A 14,291-nucleotide genomic window follows, 5' to 3' on the forward strand; every position below is an offset into this window, starting at 1 on the left:
GCCAGCCACTGCACCTGTTGTGCCCAGCACTTTCTGACACAGACCTTCTCCCCCAGCTTCCCATTCCTCTGCCCTGGAGGATGTGTGACTCTGACTGAAGGGATATTAGTCCCTGTTCCTCTCAGTCAACAGTTCTCCACTTTAGCTTCTATCAGGATTACGGAAGGGTGGCCAACATGCAGTTTTCTGGGCTCCAGCCAGGAAGTCTGATGCTCTGAGAGCCACTGTTCTACACACAGTCAGGGTAGACTTGATAATCTGAACTTGTACTGTGGGCCCAGAGGTTAAGAACCTACAAGTGGGGAGCTACAGTGCCCAGGCCTGTATGCCCCACTGTTAAGGGAGCACAGGCTGATCTGGCTTGTCCTGCAAGGTTGCTGTTGGGTGACTATGAACATGATCTGTTTCCAGGAGACCTCTTGCTGACAAACGCAGACCTGTGTCCGAGGCAGTCACAGCCTGAAGAAGAAACCCAGCCATGGGACTGTGGCCACTCTGGACCACACAGGCCACCAGGAAGGAATGGAGGTGGCAGCAGCTTTCCTCTTGTCTTCAGGTACGGCCTCAAAACAATTTCTAGTAGGCACACTTAGAAGTATTTGTAATGGAATGGAATGTGTAAGACGCAGCAGCCTGGAGCCCCACAGGACTTGAGTCTGGGCCCTGGCTCTGTGCCTTGTTTCCCCACCTGGTGAAATAAGGCGGGTAATCAAGTATTTATTACCTGGAGAGGCTGTGCACATTGAACAAGACACTACACAGAGCCCTCAATCAATAGTGTCACCTATAAAGTGGGAACAGGGTCTTTCTAAAGGTACACATGGTGGGAAATGGCCTCCCAGGCCCTGTGACAGCTGGGATTGGGTGACTGCTGCTGTCTCTGCTGACAAAGTTGTAGTCAAGGCACCCAGAGGGCCGCCATCCAGGCCTGCAGCATCCAGTTCTCGTGGAGGGCCGTCAACCGTTGACTGCTGTGGTGTGGGCAGGGGCTCCATCGCCCTCCTGGTGCAGCTCCGACCAGTTTAGAGAGAGGTGCTCACCTCTGTGTGTCTCACTCATCTCTTGGCTTAGTTGCTGGCTGGCTGGCTGGGCTCCCTTGTGGGTGGAATAACCGCTGCCTCTCTGCTTGGCTGGGTCTTCCTCTCCAGTCACTCTGTTCTACCACTGCCACGCTGTGTCTGCCTCCTGGCTGAGACCAGTTGCCACCGCTTCTAGAGTGAGGGTGGACACGGGCTCCCACTCCAGTCAGATCCCAGTCTGAATCGTGCCAACCTCTCTCAGCACAAGCTTCCTCCACTAGGAAGCAGGTTCTGCGTGGTGCTGACGATGGGGATGCAGGTGGGCTTCCCCGAGAGCTGGGAGCCCCCCATGTTCCATGTGGCCCCTCAGTGTCTTAAGGTGCTTTGTGAGAAAGGGCTTCCCACCCCTCAGAGAGTTTATCTTCCACTTTGACCTTTTTTATTGCCTTGACCAGACTAAGAAGGTGTCTAAGCTTCCCTGAAGTCACTCCAGTTGTGTCTGAGGCCTCAGTCTCCATGACTGTTGCAAGTGGACTCCATGGGCTACCTCCGTGTGGTGCCCTCCCAGGTCACCTGCTCGGTGATGGCTGGGGGCTGTCTGTACACACTGGTTTCCTGTCCACTGTCCCATCTGGATGGCAGAGATTCGGGTTCACAGAAGAGGGTTTCCTGCCTCCAGCTGGGCTGAGCCCCTCTTCATTTAGGGCTTTGCCAGGCGTCCCTGCTTCCAGTGAGCTTGGCCTCCAGGCCTGGTAAGGCAGGCCTGCAGGCCAGGGGCAGTGCTGAAGAGGCTGACCAGGGACCCAGAGATTCCTGTGGGGAGAGGCTGTGTCTTGGGAGCTGGAGAGCCCAGGTGGATTTTCTGGAGGGCAAAGACTAGAGGCCCAAGCCTGAAGGCTAAGAACAAAAGTGGCTTCTAGATGGACTCTGGTTTTCACGGACCAGGCTACCTGTTTAATTGTCTCGGCTGTTTGGAAGATGGCAGGGTAGCTTGGGTGATGCGGGCAGAGTGTCTGTCGCCCCATGTGGATCCCGTCTGCTGGGAGTAGGTCTACTTCACACTGTGCTCCTGGGCCTTCCTGTGCTCTATCTGGCTTTGAATAACTCTCCAACCAGAGAGAACTCTATCCAGAGGTAAAGACCAGGCTCTCAGGGTCTGAGCTGAGAGCAGTAGGTTACAAGAGGGTGAAGCTAAAATTCAGAAGGCATTGGCATCCAACGCAGTGCCTCCAAAGCCAGAGAGAGGCCAGGGCAACACAACCCCCCCAGAGGCCTCTTACCTTCTCTTCAGGGCTCATGTAAGTAATTCTCCCCAATAGAGTTTGTCTCTTCTTTGTATTTGTCTTCTAAGGCCCATGCCCAGGGAGCAGGGAGGCTGATGCTGTGGCTGGGCAGGTCAGGGAATTCCAAGCAGTGTTTCCAAGGTTGTCTAAAATCTCCCACAGAGAGTGCGCAAGGAGTGGTGTGATCCTCTGGCAAGGCTGACCAGAGGGGACACTAGGTGGGGGTTCCATGTGCCTAATATCAAGAGCACTGAAGCCAAGGGCCTTGGATGAAATGCTGGCTCTGCAAGTACATGCTGTGTGACCTCTGGTGAGTGACTTAACCGCTCTAAGCTTCCCCTTTGCCTTTGAGTTGAATTAACAGTGCTGCTCACCTTGTGGGATTGCTGTGAGGATACTGCAGATAGGAGGTTTAGCACCACTCCTGAAACTCAATGAACAGCCATAAATGGTAGTTTGAAGAAAACAAACTGGCTTTCCTTTTTAGGCTCATAAATCTAAGGAGAGTTTAATCAAAGCCCCACACTAGCTGTTCCCCAAGTGCTGCCCCTCCGGAGAGGGGTCGTCCTCTAATGTCAAACAGAGCAGAGGGAGTCGGGGGGAATCCATAAATACTGTGAGCAGGATGCCCAAGGACAGGAGGGCCAGAGGCGGTTTCCCAAGCCCAGGGCTACACTGTGGGTCTCATTTGCCTTCAGTGGGCTCTAGGATTGGCTCCTACTCTTAGGGGCTGGAGGAAGGCAGTGCAGGGGTGTGGTCAGCCTCCACATGCCCGTGACACCAGGCCTTGGCTGAGAGAAAGTGATCCCACAGCCCTTCACCAACATGTTTGCATTTATATTGTTTTCATTCCAGCATGACTTTTATGCTGGAGACACTGGATGCCACAAACAAGCTGTTTTATTTCCCCTCCTAAACCCCACTGTGATTTACTGGCCGGCTCTGGTGTAATCCCATTCTCTGCTCATGAAAGGGAGGGCAGCTGTTTACACGGCTCTGTGGGGCAAGGTCTGCCCCACAGATGTGGGGCCAGGCGGCAATGCACATGTGCTTGTCTTTGGCATTCTGCCCTCTTAAAAGCTTTCAACTGATTATTTTTTAAAACATTTTACTCCGTGAAAAATGTAAATAAGTTTGTAATAACAGATGCTCTTTTTATGGGCATGACTTTTATGCTTCAATTAAAAATTTCCCAATAGTCATATGAAGGAGCGTGAAATTATTACCTCCAATAAAGACTCCTCTATTGCTTCTCTCCTCGGAAGCACCTTTCATCAGAGTAGATCAAAGTGCATCTGAAACGCTAATTAACTGTGCCTTAGAACCGTCTGTGAGGAAGGGCAGTCCCTTAGCCTCACTAGCTGATAAGGCAGGCCAGGGACAGAGAGGGTGATTCACTTCCCAAAGGTCACACAGCCATGCCAAATAACAGAATTTCTGTGGGAGGATGGGTAAGTGGGAGAAGCAGGAAGCTGGCTAATTATGCTCAGATCCAAGAGCACGTTGTAAAAAAAAAAAAAACTTGCAAGGGCTCTGGGACTGAGTAGGGTCAGTCCCTGGGGAAATTCACTGCTGGGTGCTTGCTGACTGCTTTATGGAGGGTGCGTGTCTGCCGGGTGCTCTTAGAACCAGCCGAAAGGGCTGTTAGATGCTCGAGCTCTGTCAGCTTTGCTTTCTTTTCAATGTGTATTTACATGGTATTGGCTTTTAAAATGATGGTCAAGTTTTGCTTCTGGCAGAAGAGAACAGAATGAAGACGTATGGCAACTAGAAAGACAGACGACAATCCAAAACACCAACAGCGTCCGTTCTGGACGTACCTGCACTTGGAGGTGATGGGGCCAGAGCACGGGGCAGGGTGAGCACGGGGACTCGAGGCTGGGGCGGCGTGCACGTTCCCTTGTCCTCTGTGCAGGGTCCCTCCTCCCACACACCAGCTTCGCTAGTAAGCCCCAGAAGAGAGCCCGCTTCTGCCCTTGTGCCCCCTCCCACTGCCCAGAACTGCAGGGCCCGAGGGGAGGTGTGGCACCCGTAGCTCAGCTCCAGGAGGGGGATGCTTCTTCTGTCCTTGCTGGAGAGGGACGGGGAGAGGCAGAGGCTCCGGGGAACAGTTTTCCCGTATCAGGCCCTCTGGTGTGACTACTGTGACCCTGGCACACGGTGCCTGTCTGCCTACAGGCAAGGCCTTCTGCGTATAGTGGCTAAGCTCCGCTCAAGCAGACATCCCAGGACCGCTCTGGCACGTGGGCTGTGGGCCCCTCAGTGATGGCACTGTTCAGGGAAGCAGCATTACAAGGTCTGCACAAGGGTACAACCAGCCAAGTCCACTCTCTGTCCTCCTCGTGGGTTTGGAAGGGGAATGTTTGAGAAGAGCAGCTTTCTATGTGCACAAAGAACGGTTCTGGCCCAGGAGGACAGTGTAGCTGGCCGCGTCACGGGGCGTCAGTGTGCTGGACCCATGCTATACTGCACAGCCCGCCTTCCTCAGGTGTTGGGAGGCACTGATGGCAGAGACCCTGCAAGGCTCTCCGTGTGCGCAGGATGCCCCAGGGACTGATACCTGCCGACACAGTGCCCTGGGCTGTAGCAGCTCTGAAGGCCACTTTCCACTTGCTACTGTGCCCTGTCCAGAGGGTGAGGCTTCTAGAGGCCTGAAGCTCAGACCCTGGGGAGGGAGGAGCCTGGAGATGTGACGGGCAGTGAGACACAGCCTCAGAGGCAGCCATCCCACCTTCTTCATGGCAGAGTTCTCAAAGCATGCTCTTTTCAGAGAGCACCTTAATGTCTGAGCGGTCCTGAGATGCTGCATGATGAAGGGGACGATCACGTTTCTTTTACAGGGTAGGGGGTTAGAGCCAAAGGCGGGGTTCGTCTGCCTGCTATCACTCGGCTGGTTAGCCAGGCCCAAGCCCGAGTGCAGTGCTGCTGACAGGCAGGGACCTTACGGGCTATGTGCTGACATCTGGGGTGTACCACCTGGGGTCGGGGGGTTGTGGTTGGGGGCTTGTGGCTGAGTCCTACCTGCCTCATTAGAGGTTCAACAACTCCACCCTTCCAGGGCTGCCGCTCTGGGTTGTGTGTCTGTCTCAGGGGCAGTTGTACTGTTCCCCACAACCTCTGTAAGTCTCCCTGGGAAGATTTCAGGGCTGGGAAGAGGGGTCAGCCCTGTTTCACGTACCTGCCCAGTCAGATCCACCTCATGCGTAGGGCAGTGAGACACAGGTAGAGAGGAGGGTGGAGAACACTCGGGAATCCCACAGGGAAGGGGCTTTGCCTAGAGAGTGCTGGACGCAGCCTCAGCTGACCGTGTGCACGGAGCTCTCTGCCAGTGTGGCCCACACACCCCGGGGAGAGCGCCATATGCCCTTACCTGCCGCTACCGATGGATGGAAAGGCAATGGACTTCAGCTTCTTGTCATCCGCCAGCGCCAAGCAGTTCTTCACCGTCTTCTCCAGAAGTTCCTCACACTTGTCTGCACCCCAGATGGGACTGTTACAGTGGATCACAAACTTGGCGGGCAGGCCATGGCCTGCGCTGACAGCAGCTGCAGGGGACGAGCGAGGAGCAGTGAGTGGGGTTCCCACACAAAGCGCAAGGACCACTGTCCAGCACATCCCCCCAGACGCGTGGCCCCAGAGCCTCCTCCCTCTAAGGGGGACGTCCACCCCCACACCTGGGAAGCCGGCGTTAGGATGCATCACCATCAGGAACTTTAGCCAAAGTCACAGTAAACACTCTCCCTACCCTCCCAGAAGGCAGAGCGTTAACCATCTAACTTGACCAAATGTGTCAGAATGTTTGTAGCCTCCAATTAATTGCCTTCTGGGGTCTCCAACCGCCTTTCCCTCAAGTGGATTCATGTGCATTTAATTATGATGTATCTATAAATCTCTCAGACATGGTTCAGAATAAACCTATTGGGAAAGTAAATAGCATGTCTGCTGTTCTAGTCTTCTCCCTGACCAACCCATCCTGCTGGTTTTGACAGAATTAATTGGACTGTGTTTTTAGGATGGAACCGTTTCCCATCTTACTCTCTTCCTCTCCTAGGAGAAGCCTCTCTCCAGCTAAAGACAGTGGTCTGGGTCTGCTCCCACCAGGAAATGTGACAGGTCAGCCCCTGGCTCCCAGAGCATGTACCAGGGTTCCCATCCCAAAAGCTGCAGCGCAAAGAAGGTGGTTCTAGAACCAAGGCGTCTGATGAATGCTGCCTGCCAGATTTCTGTACAGGAGCACACTCACGTCTCCATCCACCGTTCCACTAAGACACCCAAACCTTTTTGATCAAATGTTCCCTAAACCCAATTTGTGAAGAACACCCAAGTGCTATCCAGGGGTCTTGGTTGTTACTGGGTCTGCTATTTGACTAGCAGAATCCAGAGAAGAGGGATTTGTGAGAAGTGTCTCATGCAGGAGCAACAGTCTGAACCCAAAGTCACAGGTCTGACTTTGAGTCCTGGCTCTGCTGACTGGTTCAAGAACTGCGGGCTTGACTGACACCATGGGACTTAATTCACAGGTCTGCCCACATGAGAAGTAACTGCTAAACCATGCTTGGAAAAGATAAAACCTCTGTTAGCAGTGATTATCTATTTCCTTCATACTTAAAAATATTTTAAAACATTTTCTAAAATAGATCTTAGAATAAAGATCAAAATGTGTTCGCATTTTTGGAAACAAGCAAACGTACCTTTAGTTGTGCTAAGTCTAATGGGTTGGCACCAGCTGTGGCTCCTCTGTCACCAGCTACGATGGTATGTAGCAGCATCAGGGCCCCCCTCTCATCACACCTCCTGCTGAGGGCCACCAAACGGGCTTGAACTGAAGTACCAATGGGAAGGACGCCGGGCTAGCACAGAGAGGCGCCAGGAGGGGACTGAGGAAAGGCCAGGAGCCCCTGGCTGGGTGCTTTATGCTGTGCGTGTCCTCCCTGTTCAGTGTGGGCAGTTCCAAGGGCAACTTCCTGCAAGAGCTTGGTAACTTGCCCCAACAAACTCTCTTCAGTGCCTTGCCCTTTGCAGGCAAAACTGAAATGAACTGGCAGAGCAGAGGTCAAATGCAATGCCACCCTCTTATTACCGCTCATGTGCAGGCACTGAGGAAGGAGGCGTAAGGCCTGGGGGACCCTCAGAGAAGGCTGTGTGGGTGTGACCTAGGAACCATTGATGCCCATACTTAATTAAGATTCATTTTAAAAATCATAAATAGGATGTGGAATGGGCACTGGGGAACCATCTAGTAAGAAGAGGAAACGAGCCCAGAGAGAAAGGAAGGGAATGGTCTGTTCTCACACAGTTGGTGGGTGAGTCAGCCTTGCCCCCTGTCCTGACTCTCAGGTGCTCAGGAAACCCTGTGTCCACCTAAAATCCCCCGGTCCAGGCTGGCAGCAGGGAGCAGTGCCCTGCCTTGAGTTCTCAGCAGTAATTCTCCTCATCTCACACTTCATTTTCTTACCCCTCTTATCAGGAAAGGTATAATTGGCAAATGAGAGATGTGTATTTATATTACTCCCATTAAAAACACAGATGGCTGAATGGAAATGATTCATTTGCATCTCTCATCAGCAATTTTGCAGATGGCTCAGTATCACTATAATTCTCAGCTCTCAGATTTGCCAAGTTTGGCTTCTGTAACTGCTTAAAATTTGAGGACTAGACATCAAACATTTAGAAGCTATTTTAAGTAATAAGGAAAAAACTTTAGAAAGGCAATTTTCACAACCCTTAACTCTCCTGACAATTAGTGTGTGATAAAAAGTCTACCAGGCTTTCTTCTGCCTCCATCTCGGAGACACCCATACACCTCTGAATTCTAATCTGTCCTGTAAAATGGTTTCCATGATACAGCATGTACCACTCCCAGATAAGCAGGGTGCTGCCCCTCCTTACCTCCAGCTACTTCCAAGGGCCCGTTCTTTTTCCGGAGTTCCAGGACAGCTTCCACAAACTCCTTGCCACCCTTCTTCTCTAGCGTGTTTCCTAGACAAGAACAGGGCGAGGTCAGATCACCATCCCCGGGTCCCAGGGCACACACAGACACTTAGCATGTCAGATGATTACATACTAAAAATGATCTGACCAGCTAAATTCCCAGGCAGCTGCAAGATAGGAACAAAGCTGTGGCTGAGTCAGAAAAGTGAAACTGAGAAGAGATGCACTATCAGCCAGTCACCACTCTGCACGGCTGGTCACTGGGCCACCTCTGCTGCCCCTTTATGTGGGGGTGACGGGGTGACCCTGGATGTGCCAGAGATGTGAAGGCGACGCCTGTTCTCTGCAAGCATGCCTGTCTCGCATGCTTTCCACCAGCGTGAGAAACCAGATGGTGCTGGCTTCCAAGGCTGATGCCTCCCCCTGGATTTTCTTCCCTGTCTCTGGGGAGAACCCCCAAATAAGGAGGTTTTAGAGGAAGCATAGCAGGCCCCCATCAGGCAGCTAGCTCTCCTCTTGGCAGCAGGCCCAGAAGAAAGCATTCAGATTTGGCCACCTTTGGGCTAGCCCTACTACCACGCTTAGTTTCTATTTTGCAGCTTTGGTGTCATGTGTGAATTACAAAAAAAAAAAAAAAAAAAATGGCCTCAGACAGTATTTCCTTAATCACACTAATGACTCAGAATCGTTTTAGGTAAAGGAGGGCAACATCAGAAACAGAGCTTAAAGATGAACTTAAAGCTTGGAAAGAAGGATGTCTGTTCAGGACCAGATTTTAAAAATCAAATGGGATTTGGGGAGCACTTCTTCTTAAATTAGGGTACTTACTAAGTAATCAATTCCTCCTATGAAAGCCAAGTTCCCAAATATGATTATCGACACCTGTAATAAGGTCTGTGGGTTAAATGTCTCACTAGGGAGAAGCACTCAGAATCATCCTTTTAAGTTTGGCCAGCATGGGGCCTCGGTCTTCCCTAAGCTCTGCTTCCTCAGCTGTGCACATTTTAAAGTACATTCCTCACAAGAGGATAAAATACTCCCCTTAAGATTCACCGTTTGTCATGGAAAATTCCAGGTGCCCCCGGCATATTCTGTTATGGGTCAGTCAGGGTGCACTGGGATGCACCAGCCCAGATTCTCTTTGGATTCACCCTGGAATGACTAGGTCTGATTATCTTAGAGAAACCTGCCTCATTAGCATGTTATTGTGGAGGGGTGAAGTAACCCCAGGAAGTGTCTAGAAGGAAAAGCAGATGGCCTGGGCACTGTCACAAATAAGTCAGCACAAGGGCTACTGGCAAGCACCGCCTATAAGCCGCCCACTCTACGAAGTCTGGGGGCCTGAATGGTTGTGAGCAGCAGGCCATCATCCATGAGGAGCTCTCAGCTAGGGGAAGGCCTGGCTTTCAGACAGAGATTAATGTGGGATCCCTGAGGTGGGATCCAGTGCCCCTCCTCGTTAGCCCGCACTGCCCACAAGCCTTCACCTGTGCTGGAAAGCAGTGAAGTGGGCTTTAAATGGCAGAGGCGTGCAGAGGTGAAACACGTCCGCCCGCTTCAGAGACTTTCACTGACAGCGGCAACGGCCTCTGGTGTTTGTGACAAAGTTCAGCATCCAGGACAGTGCCCAGTGGGCTTAGGGGAGCAGGCTTGGGCCTCATGGCTCAGCTTCAACCACCGGGAAGTGCAGAGTTTGAGGCTACAACCCAGGTGAGTGAGGCCTAGTTACAGGATCACCCGAAACATCCATGCAACTGAGAGAAATGAATCTGAAGTCTAAAGTCGCTGGATCCCAAACACTGCTGACCAACTACACCTGGTCTGGCCTTCCCTCCTCATCCATCCTCCAGCTTGAGGGATGGATACGAACATGCTCTAGGCAGGACTATTTCAGGACGCATTCTCTAGTCTTCCTACTCTTTACGAGGAATGGGAAATTTGGAAGGTAATATCAGTGCTGTATTGATACTACTGACACCTTTCTGAAATAGAAAATTTAAGAAAATGGGCTGATTTATAATTAAAGGTGTTTTATCTTAGGAAGAGTGTTTACTTTAAAATTTTTACTTATAATTAAATCTTGCTTTAATTAGAAGTGAAATTTGCACGTTAAATTACACTTAATGCATTTCCCAAACTTAAAAATTGAATCCTAGATTGCAGGCAATCAACCCGGTCAGGACTTGACTCCTACACACACATATGTATGCACATGTTCATGTAGACACACGTGTACTTTTTAACAAGAAACAGGCCCATTTCAACTGTATTGTCAACACTCTTAATGTAAGACTCTTGCTTTTTAGGCTTAACTTCAGGGTTAATCATAAAGCAATTGGCTTATTTGCCCCCAAGCATAAACATGTGTTACTCCCATGAGAACAAGAACATTATTTCATGCTTAGAAAGCAGGCATAAGTATCAGTGTTCAAAACAGCCTAAGCAAAAATTTAGGCTTGGACAAATGTCAGGCTCAGCCTGTGGTCTATTTCACTGTTAGAAAGAACTTTTTGATGGGTAAAAGTTAATCACTGGGGCTAAGCATTCCTGCACTCGCATTCCTTCTTCCAGCAGTCTCGGGACTCGGGAATTCACACCAAATATGAGAAGTGGAGTGATTACATCCTCGCTTCCTCTTTTCCCCTCTCACACATCAAAGTGGGAGCTGGAACCAATTGAGACCATGTGTGAATCTGGTTGACCATTATTTTGGTATTGTAAGAGATCTGGGTTCAGTTCTAGTTTGGACTGGTTCAGAGAAAAAGCACAGAGGTGGGCTTTGGAAGCCCTGAGTTTTAGTCCTGGTACAGTCTTGCTCCTTGGCCAGTCAGGTTGTCTGGACCTGTTTTGATAGTGTCTGGGAGTGACGTGCCAGGTAGCCTTGGCAGAGCTCTCAGACCCAGGTTAATTACATGTCACTGAGGCTACTTTTCCCTGCCCTGTGCACATGAGTGAGTTAAGGGCATGTGTGTCAGAGAGAAAAGCACTAGCCCTGTCATTATTCCAAGGAGACCAGTTCCATGCATGGTTTATGAAGGACTGAGCTCTTGTGGGGTGGGGACAGTTGGCTCTGCCTGTTACCCCTGCTGGCCCCTGCTGGCCTCAAAACCTCCAGCTCCACCTCCTGGTGTGGCTAATCCTGAGGAAAGACTTCCCAAGCAGCAGCAGGCTGGCCCTTCCTTTCTCTCCCCTGGGCAAGATTTTTTTGCCCAGCAAGTTTCATAATTTCCATTTCACCCAAAGTCTGGGACGGCAGGATGAACCCAGGCTTTAGCCAATCCTGGCTGAAAAGATAAGCCCTTAGCTGTTTGTTTATTTATTTTCCTCCAAATCAGTACTTCCCTCCCATCAAGTTTTCACTTGGTTAAGAAAGGAAGTATCTTTCGCTTAAGCTGCCTGACTTAGGAGCTCTTAAACTCCTCCAAAATCTTGAGAAAGGGGAGTTTATTTTAATTGCCTACAGCCTGATTTCATTTCGGCCTAGCAGGTTTGGCAAATCCCGACTTTCCATCCAGTTTGTCTTTCCATCCTTATCCAAAATCCAAAATGCCCAGGAGAGCAATCAGCCCAAATCCCAGTGGCTGGGGCTGACTGTGAACAGCGGGCTTTGTGACTGACACTGAGCAGAGTTGGACAGCTACAGATTGCTAAACTGCTGTGCTGCTAGTATCTGGGACACTCTAGTGTCTGGGACACTCATGCAGATCCCTACAGCCTCATCCTTCAAGATGACTTCACTTCTGTCCTTAATAGAAACGTAGCCAATTCTCTTTGGAAGCTGGTGTTGGAGTCTACACTCAGAAATGCTGCTCTCAGGATCAGCACGCTTACGTAAGAGTCATACGTGCACCTGAGAGCAAGACGACAACAGCGAGCCCCTCTCACGAGCCAGACATGAGGCGTGGTGCTTCGCTTACGTGACTTAACGTGATTCAACACAGTTCTCATTGTTCACACTATTATGGACAGGGAAACCGAGGCACTGAGGAGGAGTCAGGTGACTTGCCGAGGCCCCAAATCTGGGAGATGGTAAGGTTAGGATTCAGGATCCTACCTCCTACCTAGCTCCAAACCTGCGCTGTTTTGCCATCACTCCCCGATGCCTTCACACCCACATTACAGAAGCCCCTCAACACATTGGTACAGCAGGGCACTGTCTATGCCAGTCTGCTCACTCTGCCTTGCCCCACCCACAGCTACTTAGGGCCAGATGCCAGCTACTTAGTGCCAGATGCCACCATGTGGGTCAGCTGCTGGGGAGAGGAAGGGGCTCTCTGGGTCCAGGAGAGTGTTTCTCAAGAGTGTCTAGAAACACAAAATCAGAATGAGGGGACCTTCGTGCACTTAAGGTCTGAGAACACGAGAGTGGGAGAGGGTTGTCAAGTTCCCCCAGCGTGCACTTAAAGTTGAAGGCCACTGTCAGGAACGAGTGTGCTTCTGACACAGACCTGTGAACAGGCGTTGCTGTGTGTCTGGTCCACAGAAGGGCACAGAAGCGGTCATGGATGCCACGCAGCGCATTGGGCTGCATCCCCCTGGCAGCTTAAAGCTGTGCCTTAGGAAGCAAGTGAGGACATGATGTTGCTGAACCAGTTTCCAAACCAGAAGTGGGCCCAGCTGGGAGCGGCATGATGTAACCTGGCTGACAGTTAGCTATACTTCTCGCATTCACGACCCGGGGACGGGAGACCCGGGGAAGGTCAGGACAGCTGGAAGTGTGAAATGAATGCAGCCCTGCATAGCTGTCAAAGGATCAAGCTGTCTGCGGCGGCCGACTGACCATGCACACACACACTCGGCAGCACCCAGCTAGGCATTACCTACTTCACCACCGGTGTAGAAGTCAGTGTTTGTCGGGTGAACGACAGCATCACTGTCGATCGAGGCAATGTCAGCCTGTACAACTTGCAACTATAACAGGTAAACAAATGTATATCAACTGTGTTGGACCGAGACCCACGCACAGGCACATTTACTAAGGCCCCAGTGGCAGGGCTGGCCTACCTGGTCGATTCCAACATACGAGCCAAAGGGCAGTCAGTCCACGAGGTGTGCGCACGTGTGGGTGGGGGTGAGCGGAGGAGGGGAGGGATATCAAATGTGACATGTTTAAATTAAACATTTGAATGACAGGTCCAAAAAAAGAGAAACACACACGAGATCATTTCCAAAGGTTAAAAGAAAGAACAACGAATGCCCCGTTTCACTTCGCAAAAGCCTGTAAGACTGGCACCCCACTGAGAAGGCTACTAAAACATGGCATCTGGTTTTTTTTAAATGTGGACTATCAGGCCGACCAAAACAACAAGTTTCTCCATTTTCTCGGCAGCAGTCACCGTTTAGGGTTTGATTTTTATTCCTGTGAAGTTCATCATTTTGTCTACCTTCAAGGGACATTTCTTGAAAACGGAGAAAACAGTATAGGTGTGCACAGAGGAATTTTTATTCTTTATTCTTCCCCTTAGATGTGTAAAAATATTTTTCTAGGCCTACCTCTTATTCTAATCTTGTTTTTATGTATATTGTGAATAGATGAATCCTCACCTTTTCTAGCTTGTGGGCACTTTTTTTTCCCCCTAAAAAAAGAAAGTATCTGTTTAAGGCAGTTGGAAAACAAGTTCAAGCAGGGCATTTTTGAGTCCCAGTTTTCACGTCTTCAGCCCATTACTGCACCCAGTTTGTGTGGGTCGGGCCTGGGCTCTGGCATGGGCGTCTCTCCCGGTAAAGAAATCTGCCATCTTACAAAGGTGGCCAAAAATGAGAGCTAAAGGCACACAAAACATACCTAAGTCAGTATCAGATATACAGCTGCCTTGGTGGGCGCCTGCTGCCCCCGCAAGGCCCACAGCTAAGGAGATAGAAGCCTTCATTGTGCCCTGAGCCGACGGCTCCTCTCTGCAAAGGTGAGACCACAGAGTGGGACTCCTGAGGGCTACCTCTCAGCTTGTCCTGAACCGTCCACCCTCCTGGACAGGGACTCCACAGCTCTGGCATAGTTTTCCTCTGGAGGAACTCACTCAGAAAGAGAATGAGTGCCTTCTCTCTAATATCATCTCAA

The 14,291-nt window shown here is 50.6% G+C and overlaps 2 protein-coding genes across 13 annotated transcripts in view; one reads left to right on the top strand and one right to left on the bottom strand.

The window, feature by feature from the left end:
• LOC109562038 (uncharacterized) overlaps window positions 1-6,233 on the top strand; it is a 232,263-nt gene extending 226,030 nt beyond the window's left edge. For 5 of the 8 annotated variants that reach the window (XR_011567693.1, XR_011567692.1, XR_011567695.1 and 2 more), the window contains one exon: window positions 412-6,233. Coding sequence is in view for 1 of the 8 variants with exons in the window: in XM_070793607.1 (XP_070649708.1) it covers window positions 412-426 (15 nt within the window). In the remaining 7 variants the exon portion in view is untranslated. The remainder of the gene's footprint in view (window positions 1-411) is intronic. The other 3 variants (XR_011567690.1, XR_011567689.1, XR_011567691.1) reach the window with 3 other exon arrangements.
• Window positions 1-14,291, bottom strand: part of MACROH2A1 (macroH2A.1 histone) — an 81,901-nt gene that overhangs the window by 3,353 nt on the left and 64,257 nt on the right. For 3 of the 5 annotated variants that reach the window (XM_019964949.2, XM_019964950.2, XM_019964948.2), the window contains exons 7-8: window positions 8,192-8,281; window positions 5,673-5,847 (exon numbers count right to left, since the gene is read on the bottom strand). In XM_019964949.2, the coding sequence (XP_019820508.1) occupies window positions 5,673-5,847; window positions 8,192-8,281 (265 nt within the window). Of the gene's footprint in view, window positions 1-5,672; window positions 5,848-8,191; window positions 8,282-13,053; window positions 13,145-14,291 lie in introns of all 5 variants that reach the window. The other 2 variants (XM_019964952.2, XM_019964951.2) reach the window with 1 other exon arrangement.

Source organism: Bos indicus, chromosome 7 (genome assembly GCF_029378745.1).
Source record: "Bos indicus isolate NIAB-ARS_2022 breed Sahiwal x Tharparkar chromosome 7, NIAB-ARS_B.indTharparkar_mat_pri_1.0, whole genome shotgun sequence".
In the NCBI taxonomy this organism is placed as follows: Eukaryota; Metazoa; Chordata; class Mammalia; order Artiodactyla; family Bovidae; genus Bos; species Bos indicus.